We start from the raw sequence: 24,996 nt of genomic DNA, 5'->3' as shown, positions 1-24,996 counted from the left end.
TGAAAATCCATGCCAACCTTAATAAGAGTGTGCAGAAAAGTTAAAGTTACTCACAAAATAATATCACTTCGACTGCATGCAAGGTGGAAGTTACAGAAGGAAGGGAAATGGCTTCGTCATAAATTGACAAAAGAAAACAAAAACCGAAGAGTTGACATCTGCATAAATTTGCTTTCTCCATACAAAAGAATTTTGTGAAAAAAAATAAATATAATATATGAAAGACGGATTTTGTATGCCATTCCTAAATATTAAAAAGCAAGGGTTCATCCAGAACAGTCATTAACATCAACTACAAAAACAAATATTCGTGTCAAAAAAATATTACTGTGTGTCTGGTTGGATTGAAAAGTAGTCATTTACTACGAGTTTCCAGAACTTGGTCAAACTGTTTCAACTGAATGTTACCAGGAAAAATTCATCAAATTAAGGGATGTTTTAAAGGAGGGGGGGGGGAGCTATTTATGAGCCAGAAAGGCGGGAAGTGATATTGTTGCAAGACAACACTTGTCCACATATAGAAACACGAATTGAGGAACTCATTTTCTCCTTAGGCTGCGAAGTTGACAAGCATGCAGCATATTCTCCATACTTGGCTCTTTCTGATTATCACTTTCTCAGATCGATGCCGTCACATTTGAAAGATCAGAAGTTCACGAAAGTTGAAAATATGCAAAAATAGCTCAGTGACTATTTTGCTTCAAAGCCACCAAGTTTTATTGTAAAGGCATTTATCATCCACCCGATAAGTAGCAAAAGAGTACAGATAGTAATGGGATTATTTCATTAATCTTTGTAATAAATACATTTTAATTGAAGTTAAATTTGATCGGAAAAAAACACTTTCTAGACGCACATCTAATAAATGCACGAAATTGCACCATTAATACAGTTAAAATTACACCAAAAGTTATTTAAACAATATAATTTCAACAAAGGAATACCTAATTTCAAATAAAATCGGTTAGAAAGATCTCAAAAGTTAAAAATATTTGCAAATTTAAAATCTATTCTTACTTCATACGATCTTATTTGATTTTACATATCATAAACTAACAATTATTTGCATTAGGTGATTATTATTTAATATGTATTGAAGGAAAAAATGTTGCATTTAATAAAACTTTAAAGAATATTTAAAAATAAATCTAGCCAATCACTCGAGCACTGGAAATTTTATTCATCCAGTAATTTATTAATGTACATTTAAGTAAAACAAAATCACACATTGTCAAAAATTGTAACATTTGACCATCTAAAAACATGTTCTTAAGTTAATATCTAGGACCACTTGTAAAATTTATAAAAAAAAAAATTTCTAGGTCTTAATAACTACATCCAGTTTTAAAAAAACCTTAACTCTTTAACATCCAAGCACTTTTCAAGTGGCACTCCCTTTAACATCCAGACTTTCTCAGCGTGTCTCTGAAAGACATGGACTCTTCCTAGCTGAGGGGCAGTTACCCCCCGCACTCTGAAGTAATAAAACTGTCGACGCTCTACCTTAAATAATTGCCTTGCGGTTTTCGACAACGAGATTCATTTTCCATCGGCTTAAGAGTTTTATTCTAATGTATTTATATTTTTTAGTGTGAATTGTTTCGCTCATCATCTTTGTGGTGTATTTTTTTTTTGCAAAAAATTTGAAATTTATTCTATAATTTAGAAAATAGGGGGGTTTTTTTTGTAAGTTTTATGTCAGGCTTCCAAACCATTTAAATAAAAACTGGCTTTACTAGCAATTTCAAAAACATCTTTATGTTTCATTTAATTCTCAATAGGCTTTTACATTTTTTTGTTGCCAAAATTAAATAATATGTCATATATTACCATGTAAAAATTTTTTACATAGTAATGTAAAACATACATTATACATATATCAATGCAATAAGTACATTTTTTTACATAGTATAGATGTCAATGTTTTTCAGTGATAAACAAGATAATGTTTTAAATCTTCATTTAATACCGAAATAAAAACAATCGTTGGATAAAAAAAAAATGTCATTGCTCTTTTTGAAAGATGTTTCGAAAATAATATGTTCTTTCAACACTCTGCTAAGATTTTTTTTTATTGTCTTTAGCATTTTTTTTTAGTATAAACGATTATCTTTATTGAATTTTCAAATATAAAATATTATTTTGCATTTTCGATAGTGATACTAAGAGAAAAGTTTAAAAACTTTAATTAAATTTTTAAAGAAGTTTTCACATTTTTTTTTCCCCCAAAACCTTAAGCATTCTTGCTTTTACATTAAATAATCGAAAAAGAATGTAGGGTAAATATAAATTAAAAAAATATCTTCATTTTGCCACTCATTTTTACTAATCTTTTAAAATATAACTATTAAATTTTTTTTTCTAACCAAGGGAACATATTACGTCAAACGTTATATATCTCATCTATCGAATTGTTTCGATAGATGAGATAACATATTTTTAAAACTTCATTTAATACTGAAACACAAAAATTTAGGAAATAAAATTCGGGGTAGGAAATTACTCAGCGAAATATATTTCAAAAACACATTCCTTCAGTTTTCAGCCTGAACATTTTACAAAAACATTACATTCTTCATAAACTAAATATGAAGATTTAACACATTTAAAATTACATTCATCATAAATATTATTTTTCTAGTATGAACTGTCATTTTGAATTTTTCAAGCTGAATTTCTGATTTTAAAATGTTATGTGAAGTTTTCTATAGTATTGTTAAATTTTTGAACGAAAGCTTCATATTAAATTTCCACAAATTTACACACGAGGTAATCATTTGCAAATTTTTGATAATATGTACATTATATAACATTTTTTGACTCCTCATCTCTATCTCTGACAATGTATCATTTGACCCTAGTTAGTTTCATCTCCTACTTCTTTACTTAGAATAAACAAGAGATCAGCTAAAGTATAATTTTTTGGCCAACCTCATCTTCGCTGATAGATCACTGTCACTTTCATCAGAATCAAGTAAAACTGCTTTAATTTCTTCTTAAGTGTGTTCACGATTTCTTTTACTCATAATGAAGAAATAATAAGAGTTTCAATACAAAAATTACTCTGATAATCCAAACACCCTATTCACAGTACATAAAATAAAGAGTAGAAATTCACAACTGAAGAGAAATTTTCAGAATGGCATTCTAAAAAGGAACTCAGTATTCATATAACTTATCTCACTCTTTGAAGAGGGCGATAAAGAATACTCCCAATCTTTTTTTTTTTTTTTTTTTTTTTGTCTTTTAATTCTATTTTAAAAGCGGTAGTTTGTACACGACTTCAGAATTTCCGACAGTCCTTTGATGACAGAATAAGATGCTTGGAGTGAAAAACGACTTTCTTCCATAGTAACAAGTGTTGCTACCCATTTTTGTTAGAAAACTGCGATGTGAATAGGGCGCATTGACAATGCAATGGTTTGTTTTTAAATCATTACAATAGTCTTACTACTGAAAAGGGCTTCTGATGCTTGTCCGAAAAATAAACAACGCGTCGGTATCCTTATATATCATTCATCGTTACCAGAGAACTTCAGTGGAAAATTTCTTTTATAAATGGCCATAAAATCTTTCCAATTTTGAGCTAACAACACGTGAAAATAGAAACTAAAACCCTTTCAAAATACAAAATATACGCCAACAACCTATTTAGTGAATTCCTCCTCAACCCCTACCGCCCTAAGGCACAGAGGAAACTACTGTGAAAAAGCCGCGAGTGTCGAAGATAACGAGGACCTCCTGGAGTGGTCAGTAGAGTACCGCTTTTAATACCCATCTCCCCTAAAACGGCTAGCAGCCGCCCCAAACCGACCCACGTGGATGTTATAGGGTAAATTCGCAAACCGCCCCGCTGGAATCGAGAGGGTTAATACCTGTAAATCACATTATTAATCACATTTATCAGATTCTCCATATCACAATTTCTAACAATGGATTAATCTTCATAAAAATTGCGGAAAGAATTTAAATCTAATCCAGAGATTAAAAAATATTGTAGAGAATTGTTTCTAAATCGTTTCACCAAATTAAAAAAAAATTAAGAAAAAAAAAATCAAAATTCTTAAAATGTTTTATTTGAAAGTATGATATATATTGTGATTAATCCAACTTAGTGAAATGTAAATAATCAAATTCATGAGTCAAAAAGTAAAGAAACAGCATATTGTGTTCCTAAGTGAGCACCCCCCCCCCCCAAATAACGACCATATCTGACCTGCTTAATTGTGGAAAATAGACAAGAACCAATCATTAGAATACCGTATTTACAGTTAATTTTCCCGTAGCTACTTTACCAACAAATAACAATCCTAATTTCAAAAGATATTTCTAAATGCCTTATAAGCTGAAACTTCAGTCACACTTACAGTCCATTTGTACCAATCCAATATATAACCCCATTATCATCAAAATCCTTCTGATGAACAAACTCGATTCTTGTGCCAGGCTCTTTTAGCTTCTTCACAAATGCAAATGTTGATCGATCATAATCATACCACTGTTTTGCAACCTGTAAAATATGCAAAAATTTAAATCGATTCATAAATATTTTTATATAAGATATAAACAATGGTTCTCGATTCTAAGAGCTTATACCATAAAAAATTTACCATTTTTACTAAATGTTTTTCTAATTGTCCAACAGTGGTCAGTGGTTCCATTTTCAAACCTCGTCCACTTCTATCTATCAAAGTAGTCTCTCCAGGGGCTCTCTCAAGTCGAAATCGAAGCCTCCTCGTCAAAATCTGATTGATTTAACAAAAATACTATAAATAAAACTTGTACTCACTGAAGGACAGATAATTTAGAGTATTAAAATAATTTTTTCAAATAAAACTATTTATTATGATGTATCAAAACAAGATTGTGCTATCTGGCTGGCCTAGTTACCAAGCCTTAATGCCTTAGTCAAATCTTAATGCATTTCCAAAAGATTATCAAACATTAAGAATTTCTAAAAATAGATACTGTATCAAAACAAACTGCTCAATTTATAATCTTGATCTCTTTATAATTAACGATTAAACTGAAAATTTAACAGTTCATCTGCCCTAAAAATTATCGATTAAATCAGCATTTTTAAAAATAATATAATAAAAAGCAGTATCAATATGAAATAAGGAAAATTATATTGACTCAATAGAAACCTTCAAAACCACTAGAATACATCAAACGGGGAGAAAATTCTTTTTATGTTTATGATAAACTACTTATTTTTCATCTAATTTTACAGAGATAATAGTACTTTTAAAATGAAAGATGAAAAAATGAATGCTTTGATGTAAATCGTACTGTAAGAAACACTTAACACGTGGATTAAGAAGTGCACACATTTAAAGATAAGCCAAACCAAATAGCATGTGTTGATTGAACGACTACATATATGATGCTTCAACAAAGAGCTGAATTGATTCATGTCAAAAGCTACTTCATTATAAGTTCCACAACATGAAAACAATTTTACTTGTTGTCAAGGAAGCTATTAACATAAACAATGTTACATATTATCTATACAAAAACAATTTGAAATTAAGAGAAAATGCTTATGAAAATGCAAGTAATTTCTTTCTCTCTCCACAATGTTTAATTTCAAACAGACTACCAAAAATGAAAAGAATTCAACCCAAAAGATGTATGGTGTGAAAAGAGAAAACTGAATTACAGACTAGAATCAACTGGTATAATTTTAACTAATATAATTTTCTAAACATTCTAAAATGCATATTGCTTAAAACGAACAGTTTGAATGGGATTATAAATAGGTACCCATTTGAAGTTCAATTCAAAGTATCTTGACCCATCATTTCACATTCATCTTATATGTTTCGTTAACAGAGACAGAACTAAACAAAAAAAATGCCTGTGGTAAGGATTGCTCGGCACTACAAGATAGCACTTCAAGCAGATAATTTCACTGACTTACTTCTACTCTCACAACCTTACAAATTTATTTATAAGTAGATATGTAATTAATACGTTTTATTAAATGTACATTAAATTAGCTTTAAATTTTCAACATCAACAATGAGATTTTGAAACCTTATTCAAAAAAATAATTGAAAAGATGATTATCAAGTAATTTCTTGAGCACTAAAAACTTAAGATAATCAAAAATGAATTTAAAAAATTTATAGAAGAGTCTTCACATTAGGAAAATAAAACATTCAAAAGTATTTTTCATGCATAATAATTTCTATAAGTTAGTTCAGAAAATATATTTTTTACATGAAAAATTTCAACATAGTTAAATTTAAAAGGCGCTTTAAAAAATAAAATAGAAAAAATTACCTGCAACCCATTACCACCACCATTTGTATCATATAAATACACAGGTAATTTTTCAATTGATTCCAACACAGCCACAAGTTTTCGGACCAGAGCAACTGAAGCCAACACATCGCTTTTAAACAAAGAATAGTATCAGTGAAATAGAATTTAGACATTCTAATAATTGTATTTTAACAAAAAACACCCACAAAATAAACAAACACTTACATAAATATATGCACTAAATTCAAGTGAGAATTTTTAACTTGTAACAAAACTGACAAGCACCATCTATTCAAACGTTAAGCACTAATATCAAATTTAGAAGTTTTGAAAACAGTTACTAAAATATTAAAGAAAATTTAGGATAAAGAGAAAGATAGTAAAACAAATTATACTCACCTATCTGAACTAACTTGCTCAGTAAAGCATTTCTTAAAAATTGAAATTCGATCTTTTTGTAGTTTATTTGAATGGCATAAAACATTATTCCCATCTTCAAATTTCTATATCGAAAAATAATATTTGAAAAGAAAACTGAATTATTCATTTTTCATAAAAATAATAAAATGTTTCTTAAACTAATAAAACAAAGTAAAACCTTCCATCTACTTGTCACCAATAGTTTCTAAATTTATCACATGAAATTTTATACTTGAACTTTTAAACAATACTATGGCAATTTTTAAAGCAGTACAGAGTATTAAAAAAAATACAGATTCCAGTTCATAAATCAGTTAAATCCTGATGATTTAAAGAATTATTATAAAATATTTGTAAACAATCAATTCAAAATTAATGATTTTGTATATGATCATTAATTGATCACATACAAAAAACTTAGATATACTAAGCAAAAGAGAATAAAGAGAGAAATTTCAATTCTAACCTATTTTGCAGGAGTACAATTTTGAACATGTATTACATCTATTAGAACTATAATTCAAGAATATTATTCTTCTAAGTTAGATTGGAAAGGAACTACAATTTAAGCATTTATATATAAGTTTTAACCGCCATTACTAAAATATATATCTTATTCAAAATTAAACTGAAAAAAGTTTTCTTAATGAATTAATAAGGATTAATGTATAGTGAAGGTATTTCATATAAAAGGACAAATATTTTTTTTAAAAAAGAAACGGATATCATAGGATAACCAGGAAAGAGCATGATTCTTGTGCTCTTATTGTGATTAAGAATAGGTGTTTAGAACATTTTCGCCTCTTGCATGACCGAATTTAAAAAACTTACGATACAGTATTTAAAGATAGCTAACTCAAAAAAATCGTTTTAAAGGTACCATTCATGAGGAAAAGTAATTTAAAAAAAGTAAAAGTATAAGAATGAACAATTTTCAAATTAAAAAATAAAAATTCTCTTACATTTTTCCCCAATAATTTAAGTAGAGCTTGTACAACCCCACTACTGTAGAGCTCATAAGCAGATACTGCTCTTTCATCCTGTAGCAAGGCAGCTAGATCGTTCAAAGCAGACAGAAGAATGATTTTCCAATCATTAGCCTGCAAAAAGAGAGATTTATGTTTATTTTGCATTAAAGTTAATCAACATATATCTGCAACATAGTCAAATTATGTATATCTGATATTTTAATCATGATAAACTTTAAAACGAGGTATCATGGTCAGTTGAAAATCTCAATGGAAAAAAAAAATGTTAACATTATATAAGTATTTATGATTTTAGATTTTACGCTAAGATTTCAAAAAGTATCATGATTCAAAATATTATATTCACTAAATCAAAACTATGAACAGATAGGCGCACTTACTGCAAGGACATTGGAATTCGGATTTGACATTTGCTTTTGGCATGCTCTTTCAATTTGACTTACAATATTACATAATCTTGCAACCATACCCCTAGGATGTGCTTGAGCAGATTTAAAATAGTTGTCATATAGTTCTCTTGCTTGAGTTTTAACCTATAAAGAAAAATTTTTTAAAAAAATCAAGTTTTTTCTTCATTTGAAGGGTAGAGAATTTAATGGTCACATTTACTTTTGTAATTTCAAAATATTTAAAAGGTTTCAAAAAGATCAGTGTACTGCTACTGAATTGAAATTCGACATTTCAGAGGCGAAAACCATGCTAGATTTAACTAATATAATTAAAAACAGTCACCAGTTATAAAAGTGATCCTACATTCGTTGAAGGTATAACAAATAATATTGCCAACGAAAGAAAATGTGACGAGATCAGATTACTTGAACTTGAAAAATTAAAAATGGAAGCAGCAATAATAGAACTAGAGTTAGTGAAATGATATGCAGAATTAAAACGTGAAAATCTCTTTGAATATTAAAAAAAAATGAAGGCAGGTAATCTATAGACTCTCTTAATAAAAACATATGATCTTAAACAATCAAAATACCAACTACGCTAAAATGTTAAGAGTTATTTCTGATCATCTTTAGAAAAAGCCATTAAATTCGAAAATATCAGAAGTTTAAAACAGATATTCTTTTTAATTTGTTGTTGAGAGGAGGAGGAGGAGGGGGGTGGGGCATCAATGTTACATTCATTAAAGATGACCAACTGGGAGATTATTCAAAAGTTAGTCTTGATTAAAAGTTAAACGGAATGAAACCTTCTTGGCCCTTCCATATTTGTTAAGAATATTTTAAGAAGACTATGTCAAAGGAATGAAACATATCTACAATTTGCGATTTGACGTTGAGATTAATATTTGAAATTGAGAAATGTGACAGCTGTGAAATTTTTAAACAATTGGTGGTATCTGATGAAATATGTCAAATACAAGATTAAAAAAATGTTTTGTTTTATAAATATAACAGAATGGTTTTTTTTTTTTTTTTTTGGCTCAAACCAATAGATGACCAGAAAACCAATAGATTTGGCTAAGGAGATTAATTTATATTACATATCAAAGGAAAAATCTATGGCTAATAGTTCTTGGCTGAGTAATAAAAACAGTCATCCCAGAAATATACTGCTATTTTTCCGGCTGATTCAAAAAATTCTAAATATATTTTCTCATGCCTTGAAATCCATCCGCTGTATAGATGTCCTATTTATAAAAAAGTATGTCACTGAGAGAGATTTCAATAAGTGAAATTTAAATATTTGTGTTTTTATATTTATGGAATCATAAGAGTATCGTGAAAATCTTTATTTCCCAAATGGACAAAAAAGATGGTTTTGCAGGAAATAAGTAATGAAAACAAATGTATTTAATAAGGACCTGGAAAAAAAATAAAAGATCATAAAATATATGAACAAAAAAGTATATACAGCTTAGTGCCACGAACTATTTCAGAAGAAAACACTTTTTTTTTATCATACGCCCATCGAAAAACGGTCGATTTCTATTACCTTTAAAATGCATTTCGTCATCCAGGGGCCTTGTATTTACTATACATTGAAGGATCTTTTAAAAAATTATTGATTACCTTTTCAAACCTCTTGATAGACATGGAAATAGCTACATCACTCATTCCACGGATTTTCCCACGTTCTACATCAGACAATCGTTTCTGCGTCGATATTGTTGTCAGTTGCACAAAGAAAGATTAGTCACCCTAAATGCGCTATTCGGTCGCCTTTTATACTCCGTGCTTTCTCAGACAACAGGAAATTTTCATATCCCGCAAAAAGAATTCAATGACCATATACTTTTTTCAATCAGCTGATACGATTAATATTCAATATAGTAATTAGATAAATTATTTTAATTCAGATTATAATTTAAATATATTATAATTAACAGATTGTTTGCATATTTTGTATTTTAATTGCTTTCACATCCGACAAATTTACATAAATACTAATTTAAATGGATATTTATTCGACATAATTTTTTTCCAGGGCTTAGGACACATCCAATCTAGCATTAAGTATGAGAATAATTTATCTTGAACATCATGTAATATAGCAAATGGTTAAAAAGTTTTCCTGCTTAGGATTTCTCAGGGAACAGTCTATTACTACAGATTTAGATGGCTTTGCTGATGTCTCAAAATTGGAAAATGGAGTAGTCATCCATGTAAAATACATCAACTCTTATGGCGACTCTGAGGTTAAACAATTCATTAGTAAATCCAGGAGAGTGCCTCTTCAGTGTGTCTATTCTGAGGTTCGAGTTGTGTGCAGTCATTTTAGTTAAACTGATAAGAATCATTAAGTGCTCTAAAAACAAGAGATTTCGAAAACTTTTTCTACAAATAGTACCGTGACCTCCGAGAAATAAGGCCTGCTGGCTCAGCCACTCGCTCCTGCATGAGTCATCACGGCTAGGCGATCGAGAAGCCGGTTAACAATCGGCACGTTTTCTGCGCGAAGTAAACCACCTATAAGCCTTCATTTTTTTTTTTTTTTTTTTTCCTTTCTATTTTTAAATTTATTTCTTGATCCAAGATGGTGTTATACTGAAATAGATGAGATGCAAAAGCACGTTTAGGATACAAATTATTGAAGGTAAGAGTATCACTTTTATAATCCTCAATATACACTTAGTGTTATTGAATCTGCTACAGATAGGGCTATTTGTTCATCACGTTCTGTTTTAACAACAAATTATAATTACAATTTAGTTTTTCAATATTATTTATTCTCTCAATGATGTAGCGTTGATTAAGAATGAACTTAAAGAAATAAGAATAAATAGCTGTAATCTATTTATACAAATTCTCTATTTCTTTATGTCAAAAATCGAATCTCATTTTAGACTATCATTTGTTTATCTACGATAAATTGTCAGGGTTCTTACTTATTCGATTCTTATTCATAATTTTGGTATAAAAATTCTGTTTAAATAAGCTCTTTATTAAATTTTTTCATCAATTAATCTCAAGCTTAACTTTTTATTTACTATTTAGTTGCATACAATTTATATTGTTAATCTAAATAATTAATTTGTTATATTAATAATTTACTTTGTTAATGTAAAATATAGGCCAGTCAGATTTATTTATTTTTTAAAATAAAGCATGAAAATAACCGATTTTTAAGTAGTAGTTTAAAATATTGATTGTACATCCTCTTGATTTGTAGGTTTATAAATATAAACTACATGATAGAGATTTTTTTTCTCTCTCTTTTTCTTTCAGGCATGTGAAAGACATTTTAAAGATGGTGAAGTGCTTTACAGAACTACTTTCTACAATGAAATTACTGGGGAAACATTATCTGCTCCTCTGAAGAAGCCCAGGCTGAAAGAAAATGTTGTGCCAAGTATTTTTCCTGGCTGCCCAACATATTTGTCCTCAATTTGAGAGACTCCTTTAAAACAGAGGCAACGATTAGAACAAGTCCAAATTGAACGTCCCATAATTGAGCGCTTAAATTCCAAACAGGACTATGACAGCAAGAATGCATTTACTAATTTTAATGAATTAAAAAAATGTATTAAAGACCATGCCTTTTCTTCCCTTTGGAATATTATTGAAAAGAATGAAAATACGTTATTCATCCACCTATCTGTTAATGATGTCATTCCTACCATAACATACGTTGTAAGTATTAATAATGATCTATTTTTAAATGCATCTTTTATGGGAGAAAGGATTTTGAAACACGAGCAATTCCCATTACCAATTAAAGTTAATAATATAAATCAAATATTTGATATTCTTGATTATTATGAAAATGATCCCTGTGATATATTATCAAGTTCATTGAATGTCAAAATTAATATTATTGAATCTATCATCAAAAATTCAGAAGATGTACTTACTGACAAATGTAAATTTTTCTTTGAAATTTTTCTTGAGCAATTGCATCTGCTGAAGTGCATATAGTACCTTTAATGAACCCTTTTTATATAGTAACCTATTTAGTACCTATTTTATATAGTAACCTATTTAGTACCTATTTTATATAGTAATGAACCCTTTTTATTTAGTACATAAAAATAATTGTTTATTAATCATATTTTACTAGTATTTCTATTTTGTATATGTATGAGTTCTGACAAATTGTATTTTTTTTCTTGCTATTATGTTGAAATAAATAAATGTTTACTAATATGTGTCTTCATCTGGTTCATATTTTATAATTTCTTAATTCATTCATATTCTGTAAGTGCTTACATATTCTGTAAGTTTACAGTGCTTTACAGGCCTTATATCTCGGGGGTCACGATAGTACTATCATACTGTCATGGCTAAAAAAAGGAACAAAGATCTTGAGACTTTTGATTCTTAAAGAAATTTAAATGTGGCTAATTAATATTATCATATACCTTCTAAACAAACCTGTAAAGATCAAAGGTACTGTTTAATCAAAATTCAAAATGTGTGAAAGGCGGTCCTTCTTATCCTTGTGAAAACCAAGAAAATTCTTCATGAATAAAACCAACAGTAGGAAGTAAAGCTTATGCACTTATAAATACTTTTCAGTCTCTAAATGTCATCAATAATGAGTGTTCATTTTAAATGAAAATACTAAAAGTAGTGGATTGGTGTAAGAGATTCTTGCATGATATCAAATATCCAATACTGATGAAACATTCACAAGAAGCAGACTTTTCACGCTTTATTGTATATTGAAAAATGTTCAAAGGACTTTATATCTGACAGAAATCCAATATTTGGAAAAAACGTCCCTATTGATAATAGTAGTACACTATTAAATTCGTTTCCATTTTTGGATCAGGATGGAATGTTCAGAGTTCATGAATGAGTAAAAATAAAATGATTTGAGTGAAATGCAAAACTCCTATGGTCTGCCAACACAGCTTATTTTTATTGTAAATAAGATTAATCATTTCAATGTTCTTTATTCCTATGCAGAGACTTAAACAGCATAGTCACTTTTAAAGAATAAATTCTAGATTGTTTCTGCAAGAAATGCTGTTAGGAACATGATATATTTAATTGTATAATTTGCAAAAATCCCAAATCTGTGCTGCAGAAGATGGTTGCTTTCTTGTTTTTAATAAAAAACCACTGAGGGAGGTCAAGTAGCCTTTGCTCTGGTAGGAGCCAAGGAGCACTTCTTGAGTTTAGCGATTGATTATGATAAATAGAATATTGAGAGGCCAATATATTATGAAAATTGAAATGATTTAGGAGAAAAATATATTTGTAATGAAGGCAAACCTTTTGTTTCAGAGCCTCAAGTTTTGATTTTAGGCGCTTTCCTTTCTTTCCAGCCCATCCAGCAGCAAACTCTGGTCCCAATGAAGTTTCAGCAGTGAATGAATGTTTGGTTCCACGGTTTGACTCAAATATAAATCCTGGCAAATCTTCTTTCAAAACTGTAGCTTGCTGTTAAACATACAAAGTTAAAAGAAAATATTAAAGTGACTATGTAAAATCATGTAATGCAAAAATGTCATAAGTGTTATTCAAAAAATAATAATAATACATGTAATAACCATTAACAAAAAAAAAACCCTTTTGTACCATTATATCATTTTACCTTCAAAATATATTCAAATAAATCAAAGATGTAAAAGTAAATATATCATTTATATGAATGTAGATTACTGCATGAAAGTAAATTCTGCATTTAATTCTATAACGACACATTCAATAATTTACGGCATCTTGAAATGAGTGAAATAGTATATTTTAAGGCAGATGCCAACTGATAAAAAAAAAAAAAAAAAAAAAAAAAAAACGAACATTTAAATAGGAAATTTTTACAACAGAAGAATATTACACACACAAAAAAAAATACTGTTATTAAATTATTTGTAGGTATTAATTATAGCAATGTATGCTTAAAGTAACCAACAGCAACCATTTAATAAGAATCCGAATATTCAAAACCAGATTTCTTATGCAATTGTTAAACAAATAATTTTAGCTTCAATATTTCTTTAAGTTGAGTTAAATACATTAATATCAAATATAAATAAGGACACTGATATCTGAGAATCAGTAAGCAGCTAGTTTTTCTAACTACTCTTTGCCTTACTTTTAAACTTAGTTTCTAATACTCATTTTTAATTCACTGAGTGATATACAACTTATTTTAAGCTTAATAAATCACAACTTTTAAAGAAATTTATCAAAATATATTTTAAATACTTTGTTAGTTTAGTTGAGTTAATTCCACAGTTAAAATAAATTTTTATCAACCTAATTACTTTTTGTTAGGTTGGTCTTATTTACACCATTTAGTTATTGAGGTTAAAGGGTTATTTTATTCTACATCAGTGAAGTTCAATATATTCGTAAATGTTATTTATAGCTATCATTCGTGATTTTTTCTGGAAGATTCCATCGAAGAACCACTATATAAGCTTCCCCTGGAGCATGTTAAATCCACCGGTACCAAATCCCCCCCCCCCCCGCTAGTGTGGAGGGGGAGCTACAAGCTCAAGTGTTCTCGTTATTTGACTGCGATTCAAAACTATGAGCTCTATCCCAAAATAGCCCTAGTGTTTGCTTCCAAACGGAATGTTAATATAACTAAATACAATGCATAAAATTTTAGGCATGCTATTAAAAGCAGTGAATTCTAATTTATTAGGTATTAAAAGTTCTAATATCAAGTGATTTTATACTCCAAAGAGAAACGAAAAAGCTTTTAATAACAAAAATTAAGAGTTACATTTTTAAAATTGAAGAAATACTAAAATTTATAATTTATTGCCTAATCTTGAAAATTATCCATAAAAGTATGGAATGTAATTAGCATAATAATAAGAGGGAGAAAATCAGAGCTATTTTTAAGAGTAGTAAGTAACATAGGTTTTATTAACAAATTAAAAAAATATATATATATAATAAAGTGGGCATAAAAATATTAAATGTGAGCAAATAAGTATAAAGTATAATACTTTAACATACTATATTTTAACTTCTGATCAACAATAAAGAACCTATAGATATAATTAATATTTCTTATACATTAGGTAGAAGGTTGCAGAAATTATATATATACATAAAAAAATACAGCGAATAAATGAAATTTACAACCTAAAAAATTATATATTAATGAAAATAACGCTTATTTTGATTTTCTTATTTGTGGTTGCACAACAATCCTACCATGTTATTACCACTATTTTTATATTAATCATGTTGTATATATGTCGATTTTAAATAAAGTAGGTTAGCTCACATTTGCTTTGCTTGGTCTAAATGGTCAACCCAGCCATCTACATTGCTGCCCGGTCTCTTTGACTGATCTTCCTGTGTGGATTGGATGCCTACTCCAACTTGACTCTGCTCGTGCCTCAATTACCTTGCGTATTTTTGATGTTTCTTCTCTCCGCCACTGATGTCGCTACAAGTCATTACTGCAGACGTCGCTACTAGTCTCCACTGTGGATGTTGCACTACTCTCAACTGACGCCGCTGAGATTCCGTAATCAGTCCGATTACGTCACGTTCACATAAACATCATCAGACCATTACCTTCTGCAAAATCTTATTCTTTGTTTTTTTTTTCAAGCCAAACCATTTCTCTCCCCAGGGGGGTGATGTGGCTGTACAACATTCCTACCACTATTTGTATCAAACTCGTATTGTATCATACCTTATTTATTACCACTATTTTTATATTACTCGCATTTACATACATATATGTCAATTGTAAATAAAGTCAGTTAGCTCTGACTTGCTTGTCTTGTCTGAATGGTTAACCCACAATCTACATATTTATTGAATTTTTTCATATTTAACAAACATCAATTTCAGGAATGAAAATTTTATATTCATTACACTTTAGCAACTATATCTAAAAATATTTTACAAATTTATCACTAAAAATAAAAGCTCAATTTACCTGCTGACCATCAGAATTGTGTATACTGATTTCACCATCCCTTTTGCAAAAAATAGACCAATTTCCAACAACTAAACGTGCGGGACCAGGAGCAGACAAAATGGGTTGACTTGTGGAGCCTATTTTGACCTGACTTCTTGCTCTTTGCAGTTTTTCTAGAAATTCCCCTCGATTTTCTAGGGGGGGGGGGGAAACATTCATTAATCATTGGCAAAAGTTAATCAGTAAAATATTCACTATTCCTGAATACAGTAAATAACTTAATAGGCTCCAAATGGCCCCATTTTTGTTGAATTCTAACTTTGTAATTGATATTTGTTTATGTATAAACATGGAAGAATAGTAAGTAATAAAAACTGTAATCTTAAATTATATCAATACAAATCTGTACAGATTAAAATTAAATTTTTACACAAAATATTATAACAGCAATGGATTTCATAAATTATAATGCATTAATTTGAGCTCGCTATAATACTTTTTCTCACAAACTTCCTCCATAGAAAGTGAATAAATACTTTTGTATCTTAATTATTACTTCAACATATTCCATCACTGCCAAGATCTTATGTCAAGTTAGCAAATGCTGTTTATTTTTCTCCTGGATCTATACTGAGAATTCAGCTGCCATAGCAGTGACTTCCAGATGCACATCTAATAAGTTCATTCATTCCAGCCCTCTGGGAGGTAAATCCAACAGCTCATTTACATTAACTTCTAATTGCAAGTCTTTGGCAAAATTAATAAATTCTACTACAGGGAAGGGTAAGTTGGTTCCTGATTTTATTTTCAGCTCATTTTGGAAAAGGATAAAATTTCTTTATTATTTGTTTAAGTGCCATTATATTGTCTGTTGTAAGCTGAAACAGGAATTGTTTAAAGATGAAGAAATAAGGAATTATATAACTTTGTTTCGAAAAGTTGGAATAACTTGAGAAACGAAAGCTCTGAAACCCCTCAAGAATGTATACAAATTAAATGGATGAAATACAAAATGACTAATATTGGGATAAAGTTTAAAATTATACATAATACCAGGAAAATTCTAAAACTTTTACCATTCGATAAATTTTCTGCCCTAATAAAAAAAAATCAGTTCAAAACTTTGGTTAACTAAACAGTATAAATTATATTTTAAATTTCACAACAATAACTGTTTATACAGTTTTCAAGCATCCAAAACAATAATCAGTCTTTCTCTTAAGAGAGAAATTCATAATTACCTGAACTATCTGAACCATTCTCAGGACTACCACTAGAATACATAGTCGCTAATTTCCCATCAAGAATAAATCGAAACCATCCATTGCTTCCATTAGACAACTCCAATGCTGCTGCATCACTCCACAGATATAAACAGTCCCGGCCACGAACAATGCTCCAATCTCGCCAGTGGTAAGGTTTACCAGGTAGAATTTCTTTAGCATCTTCCAAGAGAAAATCTTCATCCTATTGAATGAACAAGAAAGATGCTTACAGAAAGTTTTTTATGCGCGTAAAGTATGCTATATTTCTAAACAATTTCTAAAGTCTTAATCCAAGTTACAAAAAAAAGCAGTAAATATCGAATAATATAACTTTTAATCTATTAATATTAATATGAAAAGATGTTTTAAATTTCCAAATACATGCGAAATTTATTTATGAATTGCAGACAAAATGTACTAGGTTAGCATTAACAGAGTAGTAAACATATTTAAATGTACTGAGCATTAAACATATTTAAATATTATATTTAAATTTATTTTCAAATTAATCTTATTTTCTTTTCAAGAGGTTAAAGATAAGTAAATCCGAATAAGGAAAACTTTTTCAAAATTAAAACTTTCTTCATGCCTAATAATTTGCCCATACTAATACGTACATTTTTAAAAAAATCAGCAAAATCCTTACATTTTTTTAAATTAAATTTATAATACATTTTAGTGAAATCAAGATAATTTAAAACAAAAGTCATGAATAAATATATTGGAATCCGGAAAAGACCATAGAAATAATTTGTTATTTTTCAACAACTTATATTAACAATTAAAAAGTGACATTGAGACAGAAGTGATAAAAGCACACAATGCTAGAATAACGATGATTCTACATTCGATCTATACAACAAGGAAGACAAATTTTTTATATGAAATGATACATTTAAAAGGATTTAACACAATGAAATAAGAAGCATAAAAGATGCTTCATCAAAACGAATTCAGACAGTATTTGAAACAATCACATTCATTTTTATGATCAACAAAATAGGCATGCATATACAAGATGCAGAAATAATAAATAATAGAACTGTGATCATGAAAATACAAATACAATTTCTTGCAATTTAATACAGATATTAATTAAGGTAGATTAACTTTGAATATTACCCCATCATCTTTGATTTTCTTATTCTCATCATCACTATCACTGGGACCAGCTAACGCTAATACTTTTGTAAAGACTCCAAGACGAGCAAAATGGTCCAGATATATTTCTCTTCCTTTTAGCATCAAATCATTAATAATGTTCAGAGTTTGTAACAAAACATCTTCTTCTTCCTGTAAACAGATAACTATTAGATACTGCATGCACATAAAATACAGGATTTTTTTAGGCAAGACGAAATGTAAAAACTATACAACAATGTATCTTATGCAAAATTGCACTAATCTGAAGAATTATTAAAAATGAATGCAACAAAATGTTTCATTGAAAGAACATTTTAGTAAAATAAAACATTCCATTTTCAAAGCAAATTTTCATATAAACATTTGACTAATTATTAAACAAATCATTGTATCTATTTTATTTATAAATAAATCAAAATATTCTTTTTTCAATTAAAAATGTTTAAAAATTTATCTATTAATAAAATGAATGCTGAATGGGTCAAATGGTAAATATATAAATAAGCCTCATGACATGTAAAAGCATATAAATAAGTTTTAATTTCCTAACCAATAAATGAGGTCGTTTAAAATTGAAATGTACAAATGACATTTTAAAAAATATGTTAACTGAATGTGAGAATCTATAAACTATTCTAAACAGACTGGTTACAATGATTTTTAATACTTTATCTCACATGTAATTATGCTTCGTTTAACAACTACCATATAATATCACTTACCTCACTATCCAGTACACTAGATATCACTTCAGTTAAAAGAGTGGCGAAATTCTTAGCACCCACATCAGAACTGGAAAATTCTACTAATAAACTTGGGCTGATATAATGAATCATCTTTCGAATAAGATTTAAGCTTGCTTTTCTATAAAATAAAAAAAATTTAAAAAAAAAAAAAAAAAAAAAAAAAGGTTATTTCAAATTTTTCCTCGAAGGAAAAAAACATATTGGCGTAATATAGCACTGAAGACTAGAATATCAAAAGACTTAAGGTTCATTTCAAAACAATTGAAAAATAAGAATATTAACATAATAAAAATAAAACAAAAGTTAATGATAATACCTACTTCTACTTTACAGTAAAACTGTTTTTTCTGTTCAGTATAACTTCATATATTACAGATCCTAATTCCAAGTTCTATTTATGAAAAACGGACAGCAACTACATCCATTAAACTTCAAATTTTAAACAGAAAAAAAAATCTTACTATGCAGAAGCATTTCATTGAAATTTTCAAAACTGTTATTATTATTATTTATTTATTCATTATTAAATGCTCTATTTACTTGCTTCTATATATATATTCTTGGAACTGCAAAAATTTTCGTAGTTGATATGAAGTTGCCAATGAAACCTCACAAAGCCCTAATTAGAATAGTATTAATTATTTTACTACTTCGCAATTCGAATAGAATTTTGTTTCAGTGCTTCCTTCATTAATTAAATGTCTCAGAAATCACGTCTACAACTATGTTCAGCAGCCATTTGTTTCAAACAAAACTTAATTTAAAATAGAAGTACAGTAGAACTGTTATTCAAACAGATTTTTTTCATTCTCTCACCATTACATTTATTTCAAAAAGAAAAAAGATATATGTAATAATCTAAAGCAGTCTTGAAAGACACGTCTTGTTCTTGTACTATTATATATAAAATTCCTGCCTGAAAATCGTCCCCAAAAGTTCAGATGCTCTCCAAAGAAAGCGAAAATCATATTGTTCAGAAAGCTTTCATTTATTGCTATATATCTCAGGAATTATGTGATGGAAAAAGATAAAAAAATGAAAACAGATACTATGGGTAGTGCTATTTCGATTTGCATAAAAAATTTTGCAAGTTCACATTAAAAAAAAAAATTCACCATATGATTTTAAAAATTAATGAAAACAATAAATACGGTCTTATACTTTTAAAAATGCATAATTTGTTTTTTTTATTGAACATTTTAATGCAAAATAAAAATTGATAGATTCATTATAGGTTGAAATGTACTGAAAAAAACATGAGTTCTCATTTAACAATAAGAATTCAAAATTTCAATTGTTTATAACTCAACAAACTATTTATTCAAATTTGCAAACTGCCATATGGATTCAGGCTGTTTTAATTTGGAGAATTTAAATATGTATTTGAAATCAGGTGTTGGTTTTAGAAATAACTATGTGCAAATTTAAATATGAAGACAGCCCTTATATGGAAAAATAAAATCCATACGCACGTGGAAAGCATATTTCTAAAGAGAGGCTAGTTTTACTGTGTGATTATTAGATGCAAAATTAAAAAGAAGGATCCTCGACGGACTTTTATTTTTCCATGTTCAAATTAAAAAAAAAAAAAAGATATAATGTGGAAAGCACATTGTAAATCAACTCATCAAGTATCTTAATGTGATAAATGGTGTCCGAATTTCTTTACCATTTAATTGTTTGTCTTTAATTGTCTATATAATTTCCCACAAACATATTTTCAAAAAATGCACTTGATAAAGCTTACAACATTTACACCTTTGCAATTCAAATTCAGTTCTTTCGTTATTTTGACATTACACACAAATGATGTTAAATAAAAAAAAATGAAACGGCTGTATTGGTAGATAAAAGGAGACATGTGACATGTGTTTTTGGACAGAGCTGGTTTATCTTAATTTAAAATTTGATTGTTCATATGGCTAGTTCAATTGGCAATAAAACTTTCAAGAGTGACTAAGAATATTACGTATGACATTAAAAAATTCAACGACAAAAAAAAAAAAAATAGATTTGATATTAAAAAAAATATTATTATTTGCAAAAAAATGGCAAATTTTACGAGGGGCGAACAAAAAAAAAAAAAAAAGCTTTCAAGCAGCAGTATTTGGAAAGTAGAAATTGTGGATGGGAATATTGTTACCCAGAGTGGAGATAGATAGCGCTAGTTGCTTTAAACCGGTCGTTCGAGCAGATAGTGTTAGTACTGAGACCTGAAAAAGCGTCAATAATGGCAAGACGTCTAGAGAAGGTCTCGCACAGAGGTGCGAGCCGTGATACGATTTCTATGGGCGAAAAATGTGTCCCCAGAGGACACTCACAGACAAATCGTTGAAGACTGTGCAAGCAACGAGTAGAAAACAAGTAGCGAAATGGTGTCGTTCTTTTGAAGCGGGCTGAGAGCAAGTGGGAAACCGTAATATGGAAGCGAGCGGACGTCCAACTTTTGAAACATCCGAATTAAACACGGCACGTGTTGAAGAAATGATCATGGGGGGGGGGGGTCGACGAGTAACCGTGCGCGAGATCGCCGCGCAGCTGGGAAAGAGCTATAGTATCGTTCAGCGTATCGTTACGGATGTGTTGCACAATTCCAAAGTTTGTGCCCGTTGGGTTCCACGTGTGTTATCTGAGGAGCATTAAGCCACTCGAATGATGTGCAGCCTCTCATTTCTTTACCAATATCACGCACACGGCCAACAATTCATTGATCACATCGTTACTAGAGACGAAACAAGGCTGCATCATTTCATCCCCACATCCAAAGCAGCCACAATGGAGTGGAAGCCCGCTGGATCACCGAGGAGGAAGAAGTTTAAGCTAACACCCTCTGCCGACAAACTTATGGCAACCGTTTTCTGGAATACGAGTGGTGTTATCCTAATTGAGTATCTGGAACATGGCCATACCATTAATGCCAACCTTTACTGTGGTTCCTAAACAGAATTGCGACGCCAACGTTCTAGATTGCTGGTGGAAGGTGTCATTCCCCTGCATGATTATGCCCGGCCCCATATAGCTCGCCAGACTCAGCGATTGCTGGAAACGTTTAAGTGGGAGGTCTGGAGCCAGCCCACCTCCCAGCACCAATTTGGCTCCCAGTGACTATTTCCTTATCCCGGCATTGAAGAAATATCCGAAACAAGTTTCATATCAGACGGTGAGGTTCAAAAAGATGCCGAGAAACGGCTCAATAGCCAGGGACCTGATTATTACCAAGACGGGTTAAACAAATTGGTCCAGCGGTGTGATAAATGTCTCAACAGGTTTGGTGATTATGTCGAGAAGTGACCACCACATACGTCTCTTAATTACCATTTGTATCTTGCGTCTGTTAATAAAGCCTTTTTCCTTTGCTTTGTAAACTTTTTTAAATCACCTCTCGTAAGTACATAAATCAGTTTATTAAGTCATAGTTTAAGCCCTTTACTGCAAATAAAATCTGTTCTAAAATATTTTATTGCAAATTTGCATTTTTTGGGGTAATTGGTGTTCTGTGATTATTAAATTTCCTAATTTCTCCAATAATATCAGTTCACTTTATTGCTAAATATAAGCAGCTAATACTTCATGTTTCATATTATTCTTGATTTGGAAAAATAAACACCTCATGCTGTATGCACAAAAGGACAAAGGCTTCTTGAAGCAGAGAACTAAAAGTAATTGTACTGTAAAAAATGATATTCAAGATACTTTCAAAATATTTGAACACATACACAACTAAGAGCGATAAGCAGGTTTGCATGAAAATTTTTGTCAATCATGAACTGCTCTAGATAATTTAAATGCAAACTACTAATTTGTTTGTAATTAAACTGCATAATACATTTCTACATGGAATAAATTACTACATTTCAGAAATGGAAAATTAATAAATTAAACTTTAGTTATAGGGGAAAAAAAATCAAAAATGTCAATTTACCTTACAGATCTAATCATAGATCTCTGATATAATTTATAAAATACAGGCAGAAGCTGTTGAAGATATAGAGGAGCCATTTCAGGATCTCCTTTAGGTTCAGTATCAATATCAGTTTCTACTTGCTTTCTTTCACCTAACTTGGAACTTTCAGAGACAGGGCACATCCATTCTCCTGAAATAATTAATCATTCAGATAATCGTATAAATCTATGCTCACCATAAGATTTTAAAACAATTTCAAAATGTTACAGAGTATTTAAAATAAAAATGTGTTACATATACAGTCATTTTGGACAATTATTTAATTTTTAAATTCATTTTAGCTTAAACAACACATAAAAGCAACAAATACATTTATAAAAAGGATATAAAATAGTAATATTAATCAGTTATTTGCTGTTTCACTGAAAAAATGTAAAATAATAAATGGAAACAAAAATGTAGTTATTGTATTTATCCAATGCTGAAAAACAAGTTACTGACTATAATTTAGAGATGAACAGAAATAAGGATAAATTTTAAAAAAGAAAACAAAAAAAGTTTCAAAAAAGAAAGAAAAAATGCAAAGGATTTTTTTTTTTTTTTTTTTTTTTTACTTCCAGAAAGAAAAAAATAATAATTACCAGGTGACTGAAGAATAGCAGCTACTTCCCTATGGCCTTCATCATTCCGTTCCCTAGCTTTATCTAATGGTGTTTTACCATCTTCATCTCTCAAATCCGGATTTGCACCATGTCTTAATAATACCTATAATCATAACATAACAATGTGATTTAGGACTGTGTTGAGAAATGAAGAAGTCTAGTTAAAATGTTATAATAAACTTTTGAAAAAAGGAAAATCCAATTTTCAATTATGGCATTAGAAATTACTCACATATATGGGATACACTTTCTTCTTTGATTACATTAAAATGGGAACACAAGTCAAAGAAAAAGGAAAATAAACAAGTGAAATTGCATTAAAAGACAACAAATAACAGTATATGCAAATTTTCTTAAACACAACTTAATTAGTTAACTAAATTTCTAAAAATATTTTACAAATTCATCATATTAAATATGTTGAAATACCTTTGCAACACCTGGTCTACCAAAGCAAGCTGCATAATGTAATGAAGATGACCGCTGACCTTTATTCACATCAGCACCACGCTCACACAAAAATTCCACCATTTCTTGAGTACCAAAAGCAGACGCCCAATTTAGTAAAGTTTGGCCAACATCATCCATAAAATTTACTTCAATACCTATAAATACAGATAACAAGATTGTGATGATTATCAAATTCCGAATAGACATAATAAAGATATAACATATACAAAATAAGCAGTAAAATGTTTTATATCAAGAATGGTTTAAATTCAACAATGTTAAATTTTTCAAATAAAAATACATAAAAACTGTCCCATTTAGACTCTGAACATAAAATAAGATAATGGGAATTAATAAATTTGTTACAAAGGAAAAATAATTTTTAGAGGTATTTTGATATAAAACAACAAACAATAAATATTAACAACTAGCAATAAATATTGATGTTCCTTCATATAACACAAAAATGATTTTTACACCAATCTAAAAACTATCTTTGAAAGATTCCAATTAAGTTACCATGCAATTTTAGTCTAATTTTAATTAATTTTTAACATTTTAAAATACATTTCACAAAAATATTTTCACTGTTGTAATGGAACTCCAATAATTTTTAATGTTGCTACAATTGAGTTCAAGATTTTCCTTTCTCACAAATTTCATTTTCCCATAAATTTATAATTCTCAATCTTATTACAAAACAAAAATTCAAAATTAATAACTTAGAGTCATGAAAGCTAATATTTTGGGCAAATCAGTTGATGGTCCAAGATAGCTAATTGTACGTATAAAACAAAATTGAAAACATTAGTAAATTAATGGTATAAAATAACTGCTAATAACAGATGAAATTTG

At 29.2% G+C, this 24,996-nt stretch overlaps 1 protein-coding gene across 6 annotated transcripts in view; it reads right to left on the bottom strand.

Annotated features, from left to right (window-relative positions):
* Positions 1 to 24,996, bottom strand: part of LOC129960846 (E3 ubiquitin-protein ligase HECTD1-like) — a 92,687-nt gene that overhangs the window by 40,870 nt on the left and 26,821 nt on the right. For all 6 annotated transcript variants that reach the window (XM_056074534.1, XM_056074538.1, XM_056074535.1 and 3 more), the window contains exons 7-20: positions 24,121 to 24,296; positions 23,671 to 23,794; positions 23,048 to 23,219; positions 19,102 to 19,243; positions 18,359 to 18,529; positions 17,213 to 17,438; positions 15,990 to 16,165; positions 13,349 to 13,516; positions 8,060 to 8,212; positions 7,653 to 7,790; positions 6,670 to 6,773; positions 6,289 to 6,400; positions 4,611 to 4,745; positions 4,368 to 4,510 (exon numbers count right to left, since the gene is read on the bottom strand). In XM_056074534.1, coding sequence (XP_055930509.1) covers positions 4,368 to 4,510; positions 4,611 to 4,745; positions 6,289 to 6,400; positions 6,670 to 6,773; positions 7,653 to 7,790; positions 8,060 to 8,212; positions 13,349 to 13,516; positions 15,990 to 16,165; positions 17,213 to 17,438; positions 18,359 to 18,529; positions 19,102 to 19,243; positions 23,048 to 23,219; positions 23,671 to 23,794; positions 24,121 to 24,296 — 2,140 coding nt within the window. The remainder of the gene's footprint in view (positions 1 to 4,367; positions 4,511 to 4,610; positions 4,746 to 6,288; positions 6,401 to 6,669; positions 6,774 to 7,652; positions 7,791 to 8,059; positions 8,213 to 13,348; positions 13,517 to 15,989; positions 16,166 to 17,212; positions 17,439 to 18,358; positions 18,530 to 19,101; positions 19,244 to 23,047; positions 23,220 to 23,670; positions 23,795 to 24,120; positions 24,297 to 24,996) is intronic.

The sequence above is a fragment of the Argiope bruennichi genome, chromosome X2, assembly GCF_947563725.1.
Source record: "Argiope bruennichi chromosome X2, qqArgBrue1.1, whole genome shotgun sequence".
In the NCBI taxonomy this organism is placed as follows: domain Eukaryota; kingdom Metazoa; phylum Arthropoda; class Arachnida; order Araneae; family Araneidae; genus Argiope; species Argiope bruennichi.
The sequence above is the reverse complement of the archived record's forward strand: the minus strand, read 5'-3'. Positions and strand labels throughout refer to the sequence as shown.